At 37.1% G+C, this 25,031-nt stretch overlaps 2 protein-coding genes across 11 annotated transcripts in view; one reads left to right on the forward strand and one right to left on the reverse strand.

Annotated features, from left to right (window-relative positions):
• Positions 1-12,771, forward strand: part of kansl1b (KAT8 regulatory NSL complex subunit 1b) — an 89,969-nt gene extending 77,198 nt beyond the window's left edge. For 2 of the 3 annotated variants that reach the window (XM_052138663.1, XM_052138662.1), the window contains exons 7-15: positions 903-1,068; positions 4,477-4,659; positions 6,075-6,242; positions 7,929-8,068; positions 8,152-8,270; positions 8,395-8,452; positions 9,063-9,175; positions 9,619-9,872; positions 10,155-12,771. In XM_052138663.1, the coding sequence (XP_051994623.1) occupies positions 903-1,068; positions 4,477-4,659; positions 6,075-6,242; positions 7,929-8,068; positions 8,152-8,270; positions 8,395-8,452; positions 9,063-9,175; positions 9,619-9,872; positions 10,155-10,321 (1,368 nt within the window). In that variant the 3' untranslated portion in view covers positions 10,322-12,771. Of the gene's footprint in view, positions 1-902; positions 1,069-4,476; positions 4,660-6,074; positions 6,243-7,928; positions 8,069-8,151; positions 8,271-8,394; positions 8,453-9,062; positions 9,176-9,618; positions 9,875-10,154 lie in introns of all 3 variants that reach the window. The other variant, XM_052138664.1, reaches the window with a different exon arrangement.
• Positions 12,772-15,212: 2,441 nt separating this feature from the next.
• The window catches only part of maptb (microtubule-associated protein tau b), a 46,693-nt gene continuing 36,874 nt past the window's right edge, over positions 15,213-25,031 (reverse strand). For 7 of the 8 annotated variants that reach the window (XM_052138674.1, XM_052138673.1, XM_052138667.1 and 4 more), the window contains 3 exons: positions 24,814-24,895; positions 22,019-22,125; positions 15,213-18,253 (listed from right to left, as the gene is read on the reverse strand). In XM_052138674.1, the coding sequence (XP_051994634.1) occupies positions 18,035-18,253; positions 22,019-22,125; positions 24,814-24,895 (408 nt within the window). In that variant the 3' untranslated portion in view covers positions 15,213-18,034. Of the gene's footprint in view, positions 18,254-20,110; positions 20,250-22,018; positions 22,126-24,813; positions 24,896-25,031 lie in introns of all 8 variants that reach the window. The other variant, XM_052138675.1, reaches the window with a different exon arrangement.

Below are 25,031 nucleotides of genomic sequence, written 5' to 3' on the forward strand. Positions count from 1 at the left end.
CTAAAACCCACCCTTAATACACTGCCTTGGTGCCAATGTCTCACACCCGCCCATTTTACAAGCAAGACGGAAGCTCAAGCTGAGGTATCATGTTATCTGTTTATCTAAAATATTGAGTTTAAAGGCTCATATGTAAACATAAGCTAGCTAGCATGATAAGTTGACATTGAAAACTCGAGGTCTCTCCACTAATACTGGGATGATATCCCAGCACACAGTCCATGATCTCCAACCATGGAAAGTTCTTCCTTTAGACACCGCTTTGTCCATTGTGCATTTTAATGGATTTGTACTGTGCCCGCAAGTACAAAAAGTTTTAAACATTTTCCTGAACTTGTACTGTTGTTCGCTGGTTACACTACCTGGCAAGTTCAGCAGTCTTTGTGCTGACCCTCTTAGCTGACCCTCTTACCTGAATTCCAAACCCTGCCTCAATACCCAGTTGGCATTGTTTGGCCCAAAGGTATTTGACAGGCCAAAGGCCATTGTCCCCTGGCCCTGAGGAAGCCCAGAGTAGGCACGTTGAATCAGTGACAGTGGGAATAAAACTGGCCCTTGCACCCCCTAGTTTGGCCCAATAATGAAAACGTGACTATTAAAATGTTTCTCAGGCTCACCTTCTAGAGCATGGACCTAGCAATGTCAATGGTGGGTTCAATTCCTAGGGAATATGCACTGGTAAAATACATGCATAAATGTAAATTGAATGCAACATTGTACATGAGAATGGTTTAGGAACTATTTAAACATTTGCTATGCTTTTGTTCCATGAACTAGGCCCAATATATGAATCTTACAGGACTTTCCACAAAACAACATCTAAACCATCTTACCATCTAAACTACTCTGATTATTTACTTGAGTATGTAACTTAACAATTTTTTTAATTTGTTCTCTCTCAGGCTCAGCGGTTAGTGGCTCCTCGCTGTGGCTGTGAGCTGAATGCTCAGTGCGTGATGTGCAGTGGTCGTGCTCTCCCTCCTGCAGACACCCAGTATCAGCTCCCCCTGTTGGACAGACTGGCACAATTCGACCCTAGCATTCACCCCATTCTCTCTTTTCCAGATGGTGAGGACACATTCCCCTCCTTTTTTATTGTTTTTCTCTGAAACCCATACAAACTACACAAGTACATGAATGCAAAAGCTTCTAGCTGCTTAAGCTTGATTTCATACATTGCAAAATGCGTCAGACCAATTCGCAGTGCAATGCGTTGCTTTCTTCACATCACCGCAAGGGCAGCAATTGTGGCCGTTGCCGTCAACTATCTTCTCCAGTCAGTTTGGTCTTTCGAGTCATAGCTAGGAAACGGTTTGAAGAAAATCTTCTTTCACAACTTGAAGTTTTAAACAAATCCAGGCACAGACATTTTAAGATAACTAGGACTGCACCTAGTTATTATCATTATTTTTTAATCTAGCGACTAATTTGCAGATTTTTCTAAAGATTTTTTTATTATTATTTCTTGATTAATGTAACAATTAATTAACCCAAAATAAATGTAAAAAACTTGTCATTAATATTCAATATTTTAATAAATGATCTTCTCTTAAACACAAACAAATTTACAAGAAACAAAGTGTGCATTGCAGGGCATTATTCTGCAACAAAAATAACCCTGTTTTAACTGGTAATCTCCATTTCACAGTCCAACATTAATTTTATTTTGGAGAGATTTTATGTTGGTCTGCTAAACTCGAGGTTGCACAATGTTTTGATATTCTTCCTGAAAGTGACTTGAATTTTACATTTGTTTAATTTATTTTGTTGTTGGATTGCTAAATGTAGATTACTTAAATTTTATTTTGGAGTGATTTTAAGTTAGAACTTATTCAATTCGAGGAAAAGGAAAGTGATCTACATTTAGCAATCCAACAACAAAATAAATTTAACAAAATGTAAAATTCAAGTCACTTTTAGGGGGAATATCAAAACATTGTGCTTGAGTTTAGCAGTGCAACATGAAATTATTTTACAGTAAAATTAGTGCTATTTGAGTAACACTTAAATGTTTTTCAAACAGGAATAACTAAAACTTGTGCATTCTTAATCAACTCTCAGTAAAGGAAACATTTGTAACAAATCCATTCACAAGTTAGGAACCTAATAATGAAAATTAGGGGTCACGATTGTGAAATTTGGCTGACAATTGTCAAACAAATAATTGTGATTTATGATTACTGTTTTAGGACTATGATGATTAATTGTCTGTTTTAGGTTTTTCACGAATATGATGATTAATTACCATACAAACTCACTATGTGTCATTTATACACAACAAAGTCATTTATACAAATTTAGCTTGGGTCATATAATAAAATAAGGGTATATGATTTCCTTTTCAGGCTTCAAAAGCATATGAATTATATTTTAATTATCAAAATATGTCTAAATAACTAAAATATATCTCTTATTTGTCCGATTAACTTTCAATGTTTTGTTTTCTTTTGCTTATTTTGTAACCCAGCTAACCTGTATAGCTATTATATTATATTATGCAATAGTAAAATATTTCTGCCTTATATTCTTCACTTTCACACATTATTTTAAGGCTCTCTGGTTAACTCACATGCCCTTATTTCTCATGAAGGAAGACTGTGAGATTCTGTTTCTTGCATTTGATCATCTCTAGAGAAAGAGCAGGGCATCTCCTCTCTCACTGCATGTTATAACACTCTGTGAATAAACCTCAATGACCACGGATATTTGACATTACATGGCAGTAAAGTGAAACTAGAGCACTTTGCATTCACAAATGAATTCGTTTATACCTTGTTTATATTTTCGTGGGAGTTTTGCTCACGCCTCTGTAGACGGCTTGCACATCAGAGCGCTTGAGAAATGGTTCATCTTAACACACTCTCAAGAGAGCTGCTCTTGTGACGTCCGTGGAGCGGTTCCCTGAGATGTTTGGAGTTCAAGTGAATGAGACACAAGTGCTTTTTCCTCCACGCTCACTGGCGAGTGAAATGTTAAAAGTTACGTGCCAGTAGCTAATAACAGACGTTTTTGGTCGCAATGTAGAGTGCTGCATGGCCATTAAAGTAAACCGAAAATATAAAACGGCCAAATAACAAAATTAGATGACCCATGGTGTAAAGTTGCGTTGGCAGTGGTGCAGAAATTACTTTTAACATGGGAGCGATGAGGAAACATTTAGAAAATATATTTTAAGTGATTACTACTAACAGAAACACGTGTTGTAATACTATATCATGTTTGGGTGGGGACAAAAAGTAAACGGGACTTACGGTTCTGCCGTCTTGACAAGCGCTCAGAGATGCTTTCGCTTCAAGTGTTCGTTCATGGCGGTTGTACGGCATATAATAAGCCATCACACAGCACCACATCGTTGGGTCTCCGGCTAAAATGCTCCCACGCTTTAGATCATCGTGGGCAAGTTTTTTAGCTGCAGTTTGTTCTTCTGGGAATCCATGCTTAAACCGGGTGATGCATTTGAATTATTCCATTGCGACGCACCGATGCATGTTATGCAAATCGACGCATTTCTGTTATCGATTACGTCAATGAATCGTTGCAGCCCTAAAGGTAACCCTATCGCCCCCTTGAGAACACAGATTTGTTACCACTGAAGCACTGCATTAGCCTAGCATTACTGTTTGCATAATGTTTCTGGAATAACACACCACATATACACACAGATCTAAACAAAACCAAAGGCGTGATTTCACATGACTAGCACAGCTCGAGGTATCGTTGTTGTTTCTTTCCCACCATTTGCCTATTTGCAGATCAAATCAGGAGTTTAGATGGAGATCTTTTTCCTGCAAAAAAGCTAGAGTGTGTTAATTATTCCAGATCTGGTTATTGCACCTCTTAAAATAACCCGCCAACTGCTCTCAGTTTGGAGTAGGTCATTAGTGCTGCTGATCTTGGAACAGTTTTTGCTTTACATGTCTGTAAGAGTTCGATAACTTTGAATTCAAGCAGCTGTTCCTGGATCAGCACTCTTTACCAGTGCTGTTCAGACTTGCTGATCAAGCATTCGTCTGCCTGACCTTTGCTGTGATAACCATTTTAAAGAGCAGCGCAATCTGACTCTGGGTAAGTGTGCCAATAGCTGCTAGTGTAATCAGACTTGCAGTTAGAGAGACAGTATTTTCCTTCATTAATATGAACCTGTTGTCCTCTACTAATCTAGTGTCCATTGTGCGAGTGAATGATGTGCATATAAGAGGCAGGTGACACCATGGGTGAAACTGAAGTAGAGAGGGAAAAATAAGAGGATCTTCAGTGCTGCTCTAATGCCACCTGCTGGACAAGACTTTGCACATTATAGATTATACACATGCCTGATGTGTGTGGTGATGAATCACAATGATGCTTGCAGCTCATTAGATCGGTCACTGTCCACATAGTGCAATAGCCAAAGGATTAATGAGTTTTCCTAAGGAAAAGCGTATTTATTTTTCATAGTCCATGTAATGAAGTCAGCTCGCTTTGTCTCTGTCTCAGATGTGATGATGAATCTCCATATGCAGCGTGTGCTCAAGGGACACTGGCAGAATCGTCCTCTGGAGAAGATCAAGCCCATCAAGAAGATTGCGCTCAAGCACAAGCTGTGTTTGGGAAGCCGTGTCTCTGACCCTTCCTCCAAAGGCAAACACAAGCTCGCCAACTCTGTCCTCTCCACATCCCGTAAGTGTGAGAACATTACGCAGGGTTCGCACAGAGTCTTTAAAGTTGTGAAAATGCTTTATTTTCCCAGTTAGGATTGAAATATGCTTGAATTTTGTATATATTCCTTGAAAATGCTTGATTTTTCCTTATTTTGTTGACCGGTATTAAAGATCTAAAATTATTTTACATTTTATATATATATATATATATATATATAGTCATTATGTTTGTGGTGTCTCGTAAGAATCTTGTGATGTCGCATGCTTTAAGTGTGCAATGAAAAAAGACGTCAATGGATGTTTGAACTTATCAGCACTGAGCCATTCTAAAGGTATAAAATAAGACAAAAACATTTTTTTTTATAAAATAATTTACAATCAATAATACAATAAGTAGAATCACATGAATACTTAAGTAGGGCAGAAAGTCAATGTGTGTGATGAATTAAATATGTTAATCTAGGGTGGAATTTTATTAAATAAATATACTTTAATGTCTGGATTAACACGGTCCAGGCACAGACATCGTTTTCAACCATCTCAGTGGCTTGCAAACCGCAAAAGGCCCACACAAACTCGATCTGTCATAAACACTCTCTCCTGAACTCCACCACATTTATCCCTCTCCTCGGCTGATTAGCCCAACTGTCACAGCCTGGCCCCGCCCTCCTCTTCGTCACACTTCTCCCTCCTTTGCCTCAGGCCGGGGAACCCCCGGCATGATGTACATGAGTGCTTTAATTTCACTCTTAAAAAGCTGTACGAACCCTGAACGGATTTCCACGCTGTTGAAACGAAAGGCTTAGCTGTGGAAATCTGTAATTTACAAAATTTTCAAAGACATTCACCAGAATATGTGTGCCATTTTATCAATTTTAATGACATTAGAAGCAGGAAATCGATACTCAACCCAGATTCAAATGTGCATGTCTGCCAAGACTAACAGCAAGGCCACAGCTCAGACTGTCTACACAAAAAAGAGACTGTTCCTTGAATCCTCAGCATCTTAAATGTCTAGAGCCTTCTCAAACTCTAAAAGTTTGTTACTTATATTTAGATGTGAATTGTCACACTTTAAGGAGAGTCTAAATTTAGCTGTAAATGTGACCGTACCTATGTGCATTTAAAGTGACCTGTGGGTGTCTGCTCTCTTGCAGCCAGGCACTGCAGTGGCTCCATTTCTTTCATATCCTGTTTATAAATTATTGAACTTGGATGTAGTGCTTTTAAAGTTGAATTGTGCTGTATGATTTAAGTCTTGTATAGTTAAAGATTTGAAATTCAATACGTAATTGAGGATTCTTTGTTCCAAATGGTTGAAAAAATAAAACAAAATGATAAAAAAAAAAGTAAATGAATAGAATCATCTCTCTTTGTTCTCTTTCAATAATTGTTATCCTCTTAATTCCTCATCCTGTTTGCATTCTCTCGCAGGTTTTTCTCATCATAAGATGCGCTCCGAGAAGGTGTCCAGGCCACAGTTAGACGTCCCAATGAGTGCCAGTAAACTCAACTCACGCCAGCATTTCCGTCAGAGCAGTTTTTATGACAGGAGCCACAGCCGCAAGAGACCTCGCGAACCCTCTTTGGACCGCACAGAGAGTATGTTCTTTACCTCTCATTCGTTTTCCTTAATATGTCACTAATTTGCCCTCATTCCTAAAATAACTTGGCATTATTGACTCACTCTCATGTTGTTCCAAACCGGCATGACTTTGGCTTTTTTTTTTTTTTTTGTGGAAGACAAAAGAAACATTAGACAGAATGTTAGCCTCGGTCACTAGTGATGGGAAGATAAAGCTTTCTGAAGCAATGGGGCTTTCATCACAAATGTATTGAAATTGGGTTCATTTCTGAGAGCTTCTGTACATGGTTCAATGTACTGCCATCTGGTGGTCAAAACAAATATGGCTCACTTAGAAAGCCGCTGTAGCTGACAATGTTTTGAAGCAATAGAATTGATCAATGCTATTGTTATTTTAATGTTTGTTTGTTTTTTTATTTTATTTTTATAAATAATCATTAAGTGAAGGCTCAAGCCTCAATGGCTTCATATGTGAACAATGTATGAAAGTAAATGATTATTAATGTGAAGATATTATATATATATATATATATATATATATATATATATATATATATATATATATATATATATATATATGCATACATATTGTGTATATATATGCATGTATTTATGTATGTGTGTATATATACGTGTGTGTGTGTGTGTGTGTGTGTGTGTGGGCTGGGCAAAAACATTTTATTAACAGAAAAGTAAAATGTGCCTGTGTGGTTCAAATTTGCACTTCTTTTGAGCTAGATACCAAAGTAGCCACGTGATTCTCAGCCGAATGATGTTTCAGACATCACAGGTCTAATGTTTTTTGCAAAACGAATCGGCTCCGATACAGTGCTTAAATGTGAAATGTGGTGTTTTGTTTTTTGACACAGGCTTCGGTGTCGAATGTCCCATCACTATCAGTCACAATTAACTTTTTCTGCATTTTTTAAATTTTTTTATATACAATGAAAGTGACTGACTGAGGCCTTACATCTCAATATTCTGCCAAACATCTTATTTTGCTTTCATGAAAGACAGGAAATCATACAGTTGAAGTCAGAAGTTTACAAACACTTGGGTTGAAGTCATTAAAACACATTTTTTAACCACTCTACATATTTAATATTAGTAAACAATCATTTTGGCAAGTAGTTTAGGACATCAAGTTTGTTTGTTGACAAGTCATTTTTCCAACAATTGTTTGCAGACAGATTGTTTCACTTTTAATTTACTATCACAATTCCAGAGATTCAGAAGTTTACAAACACTAAGTTAACTGTGCCTTTAAGCAGCTTGGAAAATGTATTATAAGCCTTTATACAATTAGCCAATTAGCTTCTGATAGGAGGTGTACCTGTGGATGTATTTTAAGGCCTACCTTCAAACTCTGTGTCTCTTTGCTTGTGGATTGACAAAATCAAAAGAAATCAGCCAAGACCTCAGAAAAAAATTGTGGACCTTCACAGGTCTGGTTCATTTTGGGAGCAATTTCCAAATGCCTGAAGGTACCACGTTAATCTGTACAAATAGTAGTATGCAAGTATAATGTGGAATGTTTTACTATGGTTAAATGTCAGGAATTGTGAAAAACTGAGTTTAAATGTATTTGGCTAATGTGTATGTAAACTTCTGGCTTCAAATATATGTTTGGAACAACATGATGAGGAGTAAATAATGACACTGCCTTTAACACCGCCTCTGTTTCTTTCTCTGTTTGTGTCTAGATGCTCCAAAGTTATATATGGAGTTGGGAAGTCCCTGTCCATCTCTGTCCTCTCTGAATACACCCACACACAGCCCGCTGATGAGACGGCTGTCGATCTCTGAGAGCTCCACGCCACTCCACCTCAACAGCAGTGCTTCAGTAAGATGTTGACATTGCACATGTATATGTTTGTATACATGTGAGTGTAATCCACTGAGTATGTCTCTTTGTGACTCCTTTAGACTATTCGTCGTCGGAGAGGAGAGAGCCCCTTTGACATCAATAACATAGTCATCCCCATGTCAGTGGCTGCCACCACCCGAGTGGAGAAACTACAGTACAAAGAGATCCTTACCCCGAGGTCACTGATGCTAATTCACTCTATTAATTTTTACCACTACACATGTGGGCAGTCAAAGGTTCATTTGCCTCATGAATCTTTAAAAAACAAATGTGCTGAAACTGTTTCTCTTTTGTAATTGTAGTTGGAGAGAAGTGGATGTTTTCGCAAAAACAATTTCTGAAGAGGATGATGTAGTGGAGGTACGGCCTGTAATTATTGCTTGTGACCCATTTACTGTCATTGTTACAAAATATAGTGAGCTGCCTACGTTGTCAGTATTTTAGGCTTCATAGGCACATTCAAGCATTTCAGCTGCCTACCTAAACAGCTATTATAGGCTTCATAGGCACATGCAAAAACATTCAATTTGAGCATTTGCTATACTTACCTAGGTTGCATTTTTATTTGCATCATAGATTTGTTCGAATAAGTCTTTGATGCGTAAAACTGCTGTCAGTGTACCACGGTCATGGAAAACTAGGCAATATCAGGCAATTCAAAAATGTGATCTCCTTGCCTGAAAAATATAAAAAAAATTGGCATAGTTTTGCCAAGTTAATATATAATTGACTTTGCTTTTTGTGAGTGCATTCTATATTAAATAATAAAAAAAAAAAATCGTGACTACTGGAAAGATTATGGAAATTCATTGGTGAAAAATTTTGGGAAACCTTTGCTGTCTAATTTGGCAGTTCACTTTGTTTTGAAACACCACCATAGTCCTTGAGTTCCTAGATTGTAAAACTACTGATTTTTTTTTTTTTTCAGTGTGTACGTTAAGTTAAGCCGCCCCATCTCTTTCTCTCTCAGGTTGAGGATCTCTCTGACGTCACGTTCTCTCAGCTTCACCTTCCTTGTGAGGAGCAAGAGCGTTCTCGCTGGAGTTGGACTGCCAGTGCCATTGCAAAGAGAAGGGGCAGCAGGTGTGGAACACAACATTTATTTGCTGTCCATTTTCTGTTAAAGGAATACTTCACACAAAAATTGTATTTACGACATGCACTCATGTCGTTCCAAACCCATATGACTTTATTTACGACGCAGAAGGAAAAAAAAGAAATTAATATCCTAACATATCTTCTCAATTTAATGGCAGTTGATAGTCAAAAAAAGCACAAAAAGTGTCATAAAAGTAGTCCATGCAGCTTGTTCGTCATATTGTAAAATTTCTGAAGGCATACAAAGGTTTTCGATGAGAATCAACCCAAAATTGAAGTCTTGTTTTTTGTTGTTTTTTTTTTGGCGAAAATTGCTAAACAATGTAAGTGCTCACATGAACATTCAAAAACAGAGATTACACACTTTACCATTAAACTATTACTGTTCATTAAGTTAAGTGTATTAAATCTGTCTTTGTTCTTGTCAGATCATACAAGTCTGTGGATGGCCGGACAACCCCATTACTGGGTGGCACCAACCCCTCAACGCCGCAGCCCTCGTCCCCGGATACAGCACATTTCCATCTTCTGCAGGAATACAACTCCGTAACGTCTCCCTCCAGCCCTGTCAGCCCAGAGATGTTGATGCTGTCCGGCCTGCACACACCCGGTTCCAGAGACTCCCACCGCCTGCTGTCCAATGAAGACACGCGCTGCTCCACCCCAGATACCTATGAGGAGATGGTAGGCTCATGATGTAAAAGTATCATTGTGCAATTGTTTAGAATTTATATTGGCTGATGCACCAGGGACAGCTAAATGTTTTTGTTGTATGTTTGCAAAGATGTACACAAGCTCAGTGCTGCACCTCTGCAGTTGCGTTAAAGTTTGATAGAGTAGAACTCAGTAGTTAAAGAAAAAACACCATCATAACAATCAAACCCCCATTTTTTTTTTTTTTTTTTTTTGTGGATATACTATGGTGCTGTGCCCTGATATTCACGACATCTCTTTTTGTCCCTATTGATTCCCCAGCCGGTGCAGCCATGGGAACTCCGGACTTTTCCGCTGGATGCGGACCCACTGCAGGAATCCAAAACCCATTCCAGCCCGGCTAGCGACAGGTCCATGCGGCGCATCTCCGGCTGCAGGTCAAGTCAGAGTCTGACGCCAGTCCTTCGTCACCTTTAGCCGATGACAGTGGCAAGCACAAACATACCAACCCACCCAAACTAACTCACCAATGAAGCCTAGACTGATCTGCCCATCCACCCACCCCCCATCAGTTTTCAGAAACTTCTGAAACAGCAGCAACATAGAAGGAAGAAAACCAACAAAATGAATGAAAGTCCCTGTTGTTTGATATTCAAACATCAGTAAATTCTTTCACGGTTTTTAGTGAATTGTATGGAGATATATGTAGAGACCTTTTTTTTTTTAATCATTCTTTCTTTTGGGTCACTGGAAAATTAAAATGTTTAGGAGAGTAAAAAAAATAAAGAGACTAATTAGCTTGAAGGCTAAACCAAAACAAGAAGCTCAGAATTGCATCGTAAATCGCAGAAGAGCACTTTCGCCTTAGCATGCTATAGTACTGAGGGGCTCAGCTTGCATTGTGTGGTACCCTTCCAGATTTCTCCAATATCCTAAAATGAGTTGTGTCCAGCCTTGCAGTTTATAATGGAGTGATTAAACAAAAAAGAAAGCTAATAATAATGATTATAAAAAAATTACAAAAAAACTTGCACCGAGAAGTTTATGTCTTTATTCGCTCTGTGTGAAAGCACTTCTTTTTAACACTACATTCCCTCAATACTTTGAACTAAATTCCACAAGTTGAATGTCTGGGATTAGTATAATTCCTAGTCATTGGTTTCTTTTTTTCCCCCCATTAGTTGGTTGCTTGTAGAGTTTTTGTGTCCTCCTTGTATACAGAGGTCTATGTGTGCCCCATTTCTGTCAGAGAGAGTGACAGAGAGAGCAGGTGCTTTCAACACAGCTGTTAAATGAAACCTCTTATAAGCACTTTTAAACACCACAGTCTGATTAGAGCACTTAAATGGTCTTTTGCACCGCTCTACTGCCAGTAAGCCTACAATAAGTGCCCATATATATACATATATGTGCAGACCGTTAACAAGGGAGACTCTTGAACCATAGCGCTCACTGCAACTCTACCAATAAAATGTCCCTCATATGGGCTTGTGCTCATGTGATTTTTGAAGCACTTGAAGTCTGTTAGAAACATCAATCTAAAAGTATTATAAGAACTATGCATGATCATGTTGATAATTATATTGCTGCAGTCACTCATGTATAATTTGGTCACTCCAATATAAACTAAAAGTTAGCTGCCACACGTCTTGTTTCCCTGTCAGACCTGTCACCCATTTCCCTGTCAACCCTGTTACCAGTTTCCATGTTAACCCTGTTGCCTTTTTCTGTGCCAACCATATAATCTCCTACATTTCCTTGTCAATCCTGTTGCGTTTTCTTTATAAACCATGTTACTGTTTCTGTCGACCTTATCTTTTCCCTTTCCTTGTCAACCCTGTCACTGGTTTCCTAGTCAATCCTGTTACCTGTTTCTATGTCTGTCCTGTTATGTCACTTTGCCTTTTTTGTTTGCTTCTTCCAACCCCCTATAAAAGAGCTCTTCCATTGATTGGTAAGGTCTAAACACCCTGTGTCTTGGTTGATAAAATGCATTCTGCAATACACAAAACCATCGCCAAACCAACTTGACAAGTAATACTGCTAGATAAGTGCTTGACACTTACACAGGAAAGGACTTGGCAAAGTTTTATTCTTTGGCTCCTTATCAGTTGCTGTCAGTCACAGTCCTGTTTTTCCATTGTGTAATGACAAACAATTTCAGTTAGTTCCCCAGTCAGTGAGTCATTGCTTGCAACTCCTTCCTGTTATTTTAACTAATAAGAATGTACTTATATCAAACACCTTACAATTATTATAAGTAGCTTTTCTGTATCTCTGTCGTCACACAATTCTAGCGTGTAGCCATTTGTTCTTGTTTAAAGGATATCATGGAAACCAGAAAATCCTTATTATGTTACTTTTATCTCACTGGAGCATAACAAAATTCATTGCTTAAAAAAATTGCATATTTCAAGGTTTTGTGGCAAATCATAAAGGGGACCATCCCCAACTGTCCCGTTTCCTGCTGAGAAATCCGCCGCCCGTTCATCTTAATATCATTAATTATGGTTTTATGTCTCTCTCTGTGGGGGTCTGTGTTCTTACAGTATCAGGCAGTGTACCATAAGGTTTGACTAGCTTTCAAAAGCCAATATTGTATTGTGTGAGTTATTTTCATACTTTGAATTTCCAATGTGGTGAATGAGGGTTGGGTGAGTCTGGTAATATCCTTTAGCATGTAATAGTTTGTACAAAAAAAAAAAAAAGTTTATTTTGTACATACCTTGTTTGATTCTTTACTGTGTTTGATGTTCAGGCTGTAGCTGTCCTGATTGTCTAGGGAGAAGACACAAATATTTAACACTTTCTTTATGCAGAAGCAAAAAGGAAAGGGGAAAAAAAAAAAAAAGTATGGATAATTGGCCAATCTGACAGACAGGCAACGTTTGTGCTTCAAATTAAAAGTGAATTATATTGTACTCAAATGCCTTGTTTCTCTCTGTTGTACTGGTTAAATATTTCCATCAGCATCTGAACCTATATCACCTCAAAATATATATTAATATTAAGTTCATTTATTACAGGGAACCACTTACATGACTGAGGATTCTAATTGGATTTTACAGCTATTATATAGATCCATTGATTAATGTAGCAAAGTGCTTCTGATACAAGAGGAGCCTCTGTCTTTCATATCAAATGGTTTAAACTTGAATCTTAAATACACAAATGTTCAGGGGCTCCAGACACAATGGTCATGGTTACTAATCTACTTTGTAACTAGCATAGGTACTTGGCAGATAAAGAGCCACTTCAGGTAAAGCTGCAAGAGATGGTGGGAGACAGACCACTTGAAGAAATTGCTATGCACAATATGGCAGCTTTTGAAAAGGAAGTCATCTCTGAATATTTTTGATGCACTTTTCAGGTTTTATTGGTGATTTATAATTTTAACGAAATATTCTTTGAAGATTCTGGTCTTTCCCATTTCAATAGGCAGGAGCTGTATTTGTGTGACTGGAAATAGCTGCTCAGGAGACATTAAAAAGCTCTAGTAGTGAAATGACTTGCTCCAATGAGAAAGCTACATAATTAGAACAGTATAACCAGGTACAGTCAGTAGGTCATGATAAGAATGAAACTGTCCAACTAGTCTTATGCTACATTAGTGACAGGGTTTATTTGGAAACCCACATAAACCTTAAATGTAACCCTAAAATTAGTAACCGCAAATGAGACTTCCACAGCCACACGGTTAGCCTTTAGACACAACCTAGTCAGTGGTGCTTCCATAAAGAGGAAATAATAAAATTCAAAATATATATATTAGATGTATATATATTCCCCCCACATTAAACAATATTCATTCAGTGTTGATCCAGGTTTGAGTCTTTAAAGTTTTCAAGGTTTGAAATATGCTTGAATTTTGTTCCTTGAAAATGCTTGCTACATCCTTAAGTTTTATAAAAGATCTAAAAGTATTTCTAGTTTGAAATAGATGTTTGTTTATTGTGTCTCGTAAGCGCGTGGCTCCGCATCTTGCTTGGATGTCGCTCGCACACTGAAGTACTGCATGTTTCCACTGCGGTATATTGGCGCCAATTATACCACGGGTGTTTTAAGGAATAATTGACGACGGTCCGTTGAATGGTTTAAAATTTTTTTTTTTTTTTTTAAAACAATTCAACGTGCCGTCGTCAATTATTCCTTAACATAAATTCTACTGCTGGCCATCCATATGCTGGAGTAACGTTTCAGGGCCGGTGGTGAGCTCTGCGTCAGAAAGGCTTAGTTTAGCACTTTTCAGACATTATGAACTAAGCGAAGACAAAGATTTCGTTAAGAATTTATTTTATCAGTGGCGGTTCTGGCTTACGTGGAGCCCGCCTTAATATCAACAACATGAGAAATCGATAGTACCGCCGTTCCCTATACGCATATTACGCAGTCTGCGTAGGTATGCATACTATATATATATATATATATATATATATGTATGTGTGTGTGTGTGAATGTATATTTATATATAGAGAGAGAGAGAGTGCATACTGTATATACACAAAGATGTATTTTATATATATATATAATGTAGAGAGAGTGTGTGTGCATACTGTATATACACATACTTTTATATATATGTGTGTGTGTGTGTTTGCATACTGTATATACACATACATGTATTTTTTACATATATATAGAGAGTGAGTGTGTGTGTGCATACTGTATATACACATACTTTTTTATATAGAGAGAGAGAGTGTTTGCATACTGTATATACACACGTATTTTTTACATATATGTAGAGAGAGAGAGTGTGTGTGTGTGTGTGCATACTGTATATACACATATGTATATATATATATATACATATATATATATATATAGCACTGCCCATGCAAGGATCCGTTACTGTACTTAGGAATAATTTACAATCAATATGTAGTATTGCATGAATACTTGAAATATATTTTAAATGTAGGGCAGAGTTTATCAACAGCAAATCAAAATCATGAAATCGCCCCGTGTGATTTATTAAACCCCCCTAATGGCTGCAACGTGTAGTCTAAATTAACATGGTCCAAGCACGGGCACCGTTTAATAGGACAAATGCTGTGTGAATGTAACGAAATTACGACAGAAACTGTATTGTTGTACTACAATAAAATTAACATCTTCTATAATAATCATTTAATATTAAATTACAGTGATACATTATTACATGAAATCTCTTAAAAGTGTTCACAGACATCCCTGCATGACATTTTACATTAAATGATTAAGTATAATTTGTAGTTAAATGTTGTTGTTTATTCATTGGCTATGTATTGATATGTTGGTACATTTACCAATTTTAATATGCTTAACACAAATTTATATTTATGATGACTATTATTCTTCCATGAAAACATGACTTGATTATATTAAACTTGCAGAAACCCTGTTTGATAAACAGTGTTACATGCATTAGCCTGTGTATATGCATTTATACTTTACATCTTCAGCTGTAAGAACAGCTGAAATCACTCATAATATTCATGATAACATAATATTCTTTAAATCAGTCTGATATTTACAGTCACGTGTTATACTGGTGTGAGGGAAACAGTCCCATCACACTGATTGTATTACTGCTGCAGATGTGCACATTACAGGTGTGAATCCACATGCATCTCATATCTGGTCACTGAACAGCTTATTTGTGTTTATTTAACCCTTATTCAAATAGCTGGGGACAAAATATCAGTTGTAGAATTTTTGCTTTTATTTGAAGTGAAATATAATAAAATTAAAAACAACCACACATACTTTCTTTAAAAATAGCCAAATCTATTTGATATTTATTTTCATTTGACTCATTCAACTGAATAACTACATTAACTAGCATTTGTTCCCCCCCAGAGTAAATCGTGCCCAATAGGTTCCTGACTTTGTCTGTGTTAATGTAAATCTTTTATTGTAATCATATTAATAATTCCATTCTTGGCTATCAGTGGGTTTATAGGAATTCTTGAAACTTTCATTTTCAATAGATCAGGCAATGTTTGAAATCACAGAGGATGCTTTTTTTATCATTGCATTTTTGTAAAAGTGCAGTAACTTTTAAAATTGGATAACATTTAAAGATTCAAGGTGCTTGAAAAAGTAGATTAGGTACATTGAAAAGTTGACAGTCCAAGAAAAGTAAAACAGACTTGCAGACAGACAGTGTGGATGGAGAGCAGTTAAATACGGACTTTATTTCCAAATTCACGTTTACAGCAAGGAGTATCAGTGTAAACCAAGTAATGAAACACATTACGATAAGGACAATCACAACTGTCAAGCTAGAATTAAGAGCTGCAATGAAAAGAGCAGAGACAGGAAATGAACTAGAGGGAGAAGAGAACTGGTTTAACAGATTACAGTACAGTCTGAAATACAGATAAAGGGTAGAATTACCGATAGGCCTCATACAGTGCCATTTTTCAAATTTGTATCCGGCTTATTTTCTTCAGCTTAACCCACGTCTAAATGCTCAGGTTTATGTTAGCAGCATGCTGTTAAGAGTGCACAACATTGCAGGGTTCAGGCAGATCTATGTAGTGCTAGACAAGTCCTTGGCTGATATTGTAGATTCTGATCAATGGATGCAAATGTTAACCCTCTATCACAATCTTCTAATGTAAGATATACATATATTCAGGAGTGTGGTTTATTTGAGTAGAGGCAGCTTTCATTTAAGATGCATGTCCAATCAGTGCATTCATTCTCAAAAGAACAAAAAGTTACAATGTACTGAAGCATATGAAATATCATCATACACAATAATATTAGGAAAAAAATATATAGTGCAACATAAAGATGGATTTTTGTAGGTAGCATTGTTTTCTTTCTAAAAGTAAAGGACATTTTTTAAACCGTTATACAGGGATTTGGTTAGTTACTATATTCATGACCATGGTGAACTCTATTGGAAGCTGTGCAGTATTAGCATTGTGGTTTGGACTGTATATTGAAGGGAGTTGGCTTTATTAAATGTCCTGCATATTTCACACAACATGATAGGATCTGTTCTAGACCGAACAGAATATCTAAAGCATAGACAATTTTCTGTTACTGATAAACACCGGGAGGCACTTTTCAGCCATCTTTTCTAACTGAGTTTTTCGATATGTTCCAGATATTTCATTTAGAACTTCGAGATCCTCTCATATCAACTGCATTGGTCCATTCACACATTCTTTGAGACAGTGGATTTTTTTTATATGCAGAGGCTTGAATCCATCAGAAACATTACTATATGGGGATGGCAAGTTAAACAAAAATGATGATTGGTTAGATGATTGCTGTGCAGGGAAACTAATTAGCAACATATTGAGATGTTTTTTATTCATCTGACTGATTGACATTTTCTACTTCAAAACAGTCAGTAGAGGCCAAGCAAATGTCTTTGAATTAGCGATGGAACTTCCTGTGAATCCGGGGCAAGACTAAAGATCGTATGCGTGGAAAATATCCTGCTCTGACGTTGTAGGTGTGGATGTTTACTTCTAAAGTTATGCGATATAATCTGAAGATATTAACTAAAGGGCAATAATAGTTATTTATCAAAGCAGGTTTTCTGTCTTTATGCTGTAAACTAAGTGTAGTATTTGAGCGATTATCAGAGAACAGTAGCATGCACTTTGTCTGAAGTGCCCACTGATGCATTAGTGTTAAATAAATAGAGGATCTCTATCATGTTTGCAAAAGCCTGATGCTATAAAGGCCCTTTTTACCCAAGAGCATTTGAAATGTTCCAGTACTAATCAAATCCATAGCCATTATTAATAACTGCACCATAAAGCACATAAACCATATAGCACGTTTGCCTTTTTAAAACAGGAGTGCAAAAGTTATGGTAAATAAAAATTCACAATAAGGCAACAAAGCAAATACAGCTTTGCTGTTTTCTTTGTTTCTTTAAAAATAAGGCCAATTAAAAATAAATCAGGCTACTCAGTGCTGTAAATGATCATTTGGATCAATACACCACCAGCTCGTTTTAAATTTGGATATTTTAGTTTTTTATGATGGATACTAAGCCAATAACATCACAGAGTCCCTCTGTGCCAAGAGGCAAAAATGATTTCATAAGCAGACAAGCTGCTGGGATAACCTTTAGTTGGGAGAATCCGACAATCACCTTATTTGAAAGGACTGAAGGAGAAAATTTTGTCAATCATTGACCCATTTTGTTCCGTTGACCGTTGTGGGGGAGGGGGGAGCTCACAGGCCTTGTTTAGCAAGGGAGGCAGACACCTGGTCAGCTAGCGTGGACAGCTGTGGTGAGTCGGTTGTGTTGATGCTGCCCGAGGAAGACACATTGCTGAGGCGGCGAGGTGATCCTTCTGTGGATCCCATGTTGGGGGACTGGTACACGATCTCGGCGCCGTGGTCGGTACGTGCTTTGGCTTGCTCTCGGAAATGTATCTTGTGGCTCTCAATCTAAAGGGTGGAAGAGTGGAATTTAGCTATAGTTGGATAAGTCATATGAATAACAATAGATTAGGTGCAGCATAATAGTTTAACCCAAATAAATACACATTTGTTATTTAACTATCCTAATGTTCTTTCTAAAAGCAAGTGAAATGGTTTCGTAATTAGACAAGGTTTTTAAGTTGAATATTAGATGGAGGTTTTAATGAGTAAACCAGCACCTAAATCACATTTTAGTGTAAATGTAGGTGGGTCTATAATACAACCGTTAAAATGAATCGTTTTTCGAATGATGGGTCCTATTTTAAGAGCGCAAACAACAAGCGCAAGGTCAATGGGCATTGTCATGAAGTTGTGGTATTTTCATGCAAGCATTGCGCTATGTCTAGGCGCAAGTGGGTTTGGCATTCAAGGCGCTAATCGGATCAAGGGAGGTTCATCTCCAACACGTCTTCGTCTTATACAGTCCATTCCCTGACTGTATGCAATGAATTAGAAGAATAGAAATATAGATTAAAACATTTTTGTGCATTAACAGCATCCTTGTTAAATGGAACATGCTCCTTTTATACGCATGGAAAAGTTGGTTCAGGATATGGATGTAGGCTCCATTAAATTACAGAGAATTTAAGTATTATTACAGTGATTGAATCGGCACACACTTCACTTGTACCGGTAAACCAAAAATATTTCTTAACTTAATTTCGTTTGAAGTGTCATTTAAAATCTTATGTGACTAAGTGGTCAAAAAATCGTATATTATGACTTTCTCAAATTCAAATTCTTTCACCCACCCCTTTTTCAACGACTTGAAAATCACTAAGTTAACAGGTGGAAAATGACTGATACAAGTTAGATCATGAATGCAATTGTAAATATAAACAACAATAATAATAATAATTGAAAAAAATAAATCATGACCTTAAGACAGTTTAATACAAATCTTATAAATATTTGTTTCATACGGATACAACAGTGATCGTCATGGATATAATTTGTTGTTCCACTGTATTTTCAGAGTTTGGACATTAACTTTATTCCCACCTGCTGGTGGAATCTCCAAACTGCAAATGCAGGAACTGAAATTGGACATTGTGCTGAGATAAGACCTGCTTTTGAAATGTCTTAGCGCAATTACCTATTTATCAGGAAAATGGCAAATTGTGCTTTGCGCAACTTCATTTACATACATTACACCCACAGTTTGCAAGTATACACCCACAGTAGCGCAAACACGCCCACTTGCGCGAGAATTGCACCTAAAATTAAACGTTGTGCACAGTCGTAGCGCTGCACTTTGCGCAATCATGTAAATAGAGCCCGTAGTGTGATAGTCAAGTGTTTTCGATATCATAACGTAGCAGTGTGTGAGTAATAGTGTGAAAAATACTTGTTTTTATCAACCGTTGCAGTCATGATTTGTGCGGAAGTGAGTAAAATGCACAGTTGTAGCTCCGTTGTTAATTTCCTCAAGAAACTGTGACAAAGCGTTGAAGTCAGTTTGCAAAAATGCAGTTGTAGTAAAATGAATTCTATGAGATTAGGTTGTCCCTTACATAGTCACAATGGCTATCAAGCCTCACGAGGGACAATGGTACCAAACAACAGTTTCAGTTTTGTGGTCCATGGTAAAAAATAAGAGCATTTAAGATTGGAAAGTCATGAGGGTGAATAAATAATGACGTCTTTTCATTTAAGTCTATCTTTTGGTCTTGTGTAGCCCTCTGGTGGACCTACATGGAAAAGCTTTGCTTTCCAGTGCACAGCAAAAAATGACATTTGTTATTGAATAAAAATGTCTATATATATGTAATGATGAGATTATTTGAATCGACACATGCTTCACAATTGCAGTTCTATACTTACTGATGTGCTCTGACTTAACCAGACTGTTCCCTTCAGAGGAGGGAAGGTCAAAGGGCATGTCGTCATCTTTTGAATGAACAGCATTCTCATTAGAGGAAGCTTTTGTGGCCTGTGGCTCTGCTTCCTTCCCCTTCTCGCTCTATAGCATGGAGGCCACATAATTCACAGCAGGTTATGGGTAAATAAAACAAAATGGGTCGGGGTCAATGCAAATTATGAAATGGGGGAGGATATGAAAGGATATGAAAACTTAAATCGTCTAAATATTGGGAAAAGGGATGAGTCAGGCTTCAGAAACATGAAAACAGATGAGGATATGTACTTCTCATCTATCTCAAAGTAAAAGTGCTGCTCATTAATTTCCTTTGGATGCAACGGTGTTGTCAATCAATCCTTGATCAGCAGACTTAAGTGCACCATTCATGTGCTTTCTTTACCAAAACGTTTACGATTTAGTCTCTAGTGATTAGATCCAGAGCTCCAGGCTATGCTGAGTGTTTCTAATTCTGTCTTTTAAGAAAGCTCTTCAAGGATCCAGTTTGAAAATGTTACTTCTTTTATACTGCTAATAGTTCTTAGATCAGCAATCTTAATTCCTCAACTTCAATGTATAAAATCAAATCACACGGCCAGCAGTTTTAGAATAAGGATTATGTTTGATAAAGAAAAAAAAGAGAGACAGATGCAAAGTATGTGCTTAGTAGAAAGAGAGAAGAGGAAGGAGAGCAGGATGCCAACTGATGTTCATTCATCCATCAAATCCTGTGCTATATGTATTATATTTATTACATATTTCAGATCTTCCTGACTGATTAGTGATTCCTCTGTTTTATATCATTGACACTTAAGGTAATATATGTGATCTTTTCTGACTGCAGAATCTGGGATGACAAAACTAAATTACATCAGATTTTAATTTTGGGATTAAATATTCTGCAGCTTTGAGAGACCACATATTAATTACCTCATTAAGTTTCTTTCATCATTTACTCAACCTATCATGTCATTCCAAACATGTATAATTTTCTTTATTCTGTGGAACAAAAAAGGAATAATTTTGCATAATGTCCTAGCTGCTCTTTTCCATACAAAAAGTGAATGGGGATATTTGCATTCAAATTTGCTATATGAAGAAGCGTTGCACCAGATTTTGTCAACGACATTAAACGTAAAAGTGTTGCATGTCTTGACATTGAAGTCAAACCTGTCATGAGGCGTCTTGATGCACCGTATTTAAATGGATGCACATGCAAAGGAGATTTGGGAGCTACGGTGTAGGATAAGATTTTCAAAGCAAATTAGATGTAAGGAGCATTTATGGTGTTTTTGTCATTATGAAGCTCGATAGCTCCTGTCCTCGTTCACTTTTTGTTGTATGGAAAAGAGCAGCCAGGACATTCTGCAAAATTATTCCTATTTTGTTATTCCTAAATTATTCCTAAACTACTCTGTTCCTTGGAAGAAAGTGGGAGTCTGGAGCAACATGGTGAGTAAATGATTGTAATTAGATTTTTGGTTGAACTGCCAATGAAATAATCTCTATTTAATGGGCACTGGGATAATAAATAACAATGAACTTTGCATAATAGAAGTCTAGATTATAGTACTTTACCAAACTGCGTCCAATTACATAGATCTAAAAGGCAACTCAAGTAAGTTGGCAAAAATCTGTGCGAAACCAGAACATTGCGTGTGGTCTGCCAAGCAGGAGGAAGCATGCTGATCAAAGCAAGTTCTCAATTAACAGTTAACAGGAAGGAAACTTTCAACTGAGTAGAGCAGATAAAACAATAGATAGTTGTCTGAAATGTAAAATGAATGTACATATTTTGTTGTTGATTTTTACATTAATGTCATTAAACGTTATCCACTACAATGTTGCACTTAAAATGGGAAAAAATTGCATACCCTCTTCTGGCCACCCCCAGGAACATGTCCAATGTTGCCAAGAGATCCAACTTTTGACTGGGCTTTGAATTCCAACTTCTCAGTTTTGATCTCCACATTTCCACCTCCTAAAATACAGACAAAACTCTGTAAATTCCCGCCCTGTTATTAGTGCACTGAAGGTGACGATGAAGGGATATCATCCAATGAATTAATGCTTGTGAAACATTTGTGTCAAAGTGACCCTCACCAAGACTCTCAGTCAACCCAGACACCCCTAATATAAAAATGCTAGGATTATTGATTAACTTTCATTAATAACATAGATGAATAAAGTTGTTGAACAAATAAATGCATTAAAGCCTGAAGCTGCAATCGCAATATAATTTAAAGACAAATATTTAATAAGTAAAATTGATCTTTAAAGGAATAGTTCACCAAAAATGAATATGATCTCATTCACAGACCCTGATGCCATCCAAGATGAGTATGACTGCCTTTCTTCATCAGAACATAAATTATGATTAAGATAGAGCTACTGTCAGGTCCTTATAATGGAAGCACACATGTGCCAGCACGTCACATTTTGACAGCATAAAAGTAATCCACACGACCAGTGAATGTCTTCCGAAGCGAATCCATCATTAAACGTTTTTAACTTCAAATCTGCACTTTCTTCCAGGGCTCTGATTCAGTTTGAAATGGCTGAAATCTGGCGTGACATTCGTTCTTCTGTTGTAAATAAGCGGCGCTTCTGAATTCATGCGTGGAATCGCCGATCCGCTTGCGTCACGTAACAGCTATGTGATGCGTCAGCTGCTGGCAGAAAGCGCTTTTAAAAAGTTAATAATGTTCTATTTATTTTTTACACAAAATAATCAATTTGCTTCAGAAGACAACCATTGATCGACTGGAGTAGTGTGGATTACTTTTATGCTGCCTTATATGACTTTTAGACCATCAAAGTGCTGGCACCCTTGTACATGTATTGTAAGGACCTGACAGAGCTCTATCTTCTAAAAACCTTCATTTGTGTTCTGCTGAAGAAAGACACTCATACACATCTGGGATGGCATCAGGTAAGTGAGTAATGAGAGAATTTTCATTTTTGGGTGAACTATTCCTTTAATAATAATCAGAACAAGCAATTATAAAACAGAGTAATAGTTCAATATACAAAGTGTTTGAGTTTGCCAAGCAACATAGCAAATTGGGAAATTTGATATTTGAATAATATTTGAATATTTATTTCAAGTATTTATATATATGTTTTAATATATCAGTTCACAGACATACTGCATTAAAAAAATATATTTTTGCTGCTTGTTCAATTGACTTAATTTACAATAAACTAAAGCAACACAATTTTAGAACATTTTGTTAGAACACAATTAAATCAAGTTGTATCTATTTAATTTTATAAAATGGAAGTTTACTTAATCTATTTTAGTTGGGACTACGTGAATACTTGTAGTGTTAATGTAGTGATAGGCTCATTTGAGACGAGCATGTTCTGCACACTAAAGGTCACCGGTGATCACAAGCAGGAGGATGCCAGTTAGAAATCTGTCTGACTTGTTGTGATGATGTGACTACGTATGAAAACTTACTACAATTCAATTAAGTAAGGGTGCTGACTTAGTAACTTCAAGAATCCTGGTTGAAAAACCTGGATCATTATTTGCCAGCTGGTATCCTTACAGGAGGCAATTCTTCCAAGCCATTAAGGTAAATAATGTGTACAAATGTAAAGGTGCAATATGTAACATTTTTCTAATAATAATATAATAATGTAATATTCGCCTTTTTTTGCCAATGTGTGAACTGCTTGTAATGCAAATTAAAAAATGAGCCCTTCCCAGACTTCCTAGGTTGTCTATTAAAGCATGTAGTCTGATTTTCATGCGACGGGAGCGGTCGCTTTTGCCGGGAAAATCCAAAGGATGTGACGTTTATGCATGTTCCTGAGAGCCTTGCCTCAGAGTAATAGTGTCTCTTCCACTATTCAACAGCGACAACAAACAGCAACACTAGGTAACGTTATCTTAGAGATGGAATCCAGTAAACGTCTGGCACAACACCGACTCCTACGCAAACCTGGTCTAAGTCTGGCTAAGCGGGAATGTGATCGTGCTCGAGCGAAAACTAGGGTGAATATCAGCAGAGCATGTGATTACTGGAGGGGACCTTCGTTTGGTTTTGAGAAATGTGAAATATAGTGCCATAAGTATTGATCTGTGTAATTTTAACTTGATCTTGCCTGCTAACGCTGACTAATTACAAGCTACCTTGTTTCGATTATGTCGTAATGGCGACATAATCTATCGTATGAATGCAGTCAATGTATCACACAAAGAAAAGTGATTACTTCACAAACTACAGTCTCGCATAGTCAGACCAATATTCACACTTTGTTTTAGCCCTGGTCCAGCACTGGAGAGTCAAATATAATATACAGTCTCAAAGTTTGTAGTAAAACAATCATAACTGTGTCATTTTAAATATGCTACCTCATCGGTTAGCATGATGCAGGTGAATCACGTTCAGCCTCTTTGTGTGTTATGTCATTGTTTTGGTCCATATTCGCTCGCTCGTTTCCCTATGGAGTTGTGTGTGTGTGTGTGTGTGTGTGCGCGCAACAGGTAGCAGGCTGCAGTTCACTTAACGGCCACAGGTGTCATTAATAACAAGGGTTTGTGAATCTTACATACTGCACCTTTAAGTCTATTGGTGTCATATTGGTGATAACATGCCTTTTTTTTTTTTTTTTTTTTAACTATGTTGCTTGTGAAACTACCTGATACAGTATATCTCACCTGGTTTGTGATGAATGTTGGCCTTTGAGCCGCATTTTGATTGGACATTGCTTAGGTCAATCTTTTTGTGAACGATGTGAACCTGAAGAATTAAGAAAAGAAAATCAGCCATCTCCCAGAACATGATGAGACCTTCACATTGGAAAGAAATAACCCACAAGCTCAAGCACTTGAGCATTCATGAAGCTTTCTTCATGGCTGATGATCGGAAAACTGTA

The sequence above is a fragment of the Xyrauchen texanus genome, chromosome 12 (genome assembly GCF_025860055.1).
Source record: "Xyrauchen texanus isolate HMW12.3.18 chromosome 12, RBS_HiC_50CHRs, whole genome shotgun sequence".
Taxonomy (NCBI): Eukaryota; Metazoa; Chordata; class Actinopteri; order Cypriniformes; family Catostomidae; genus Xyrauchen; species Xyrauchen texanus.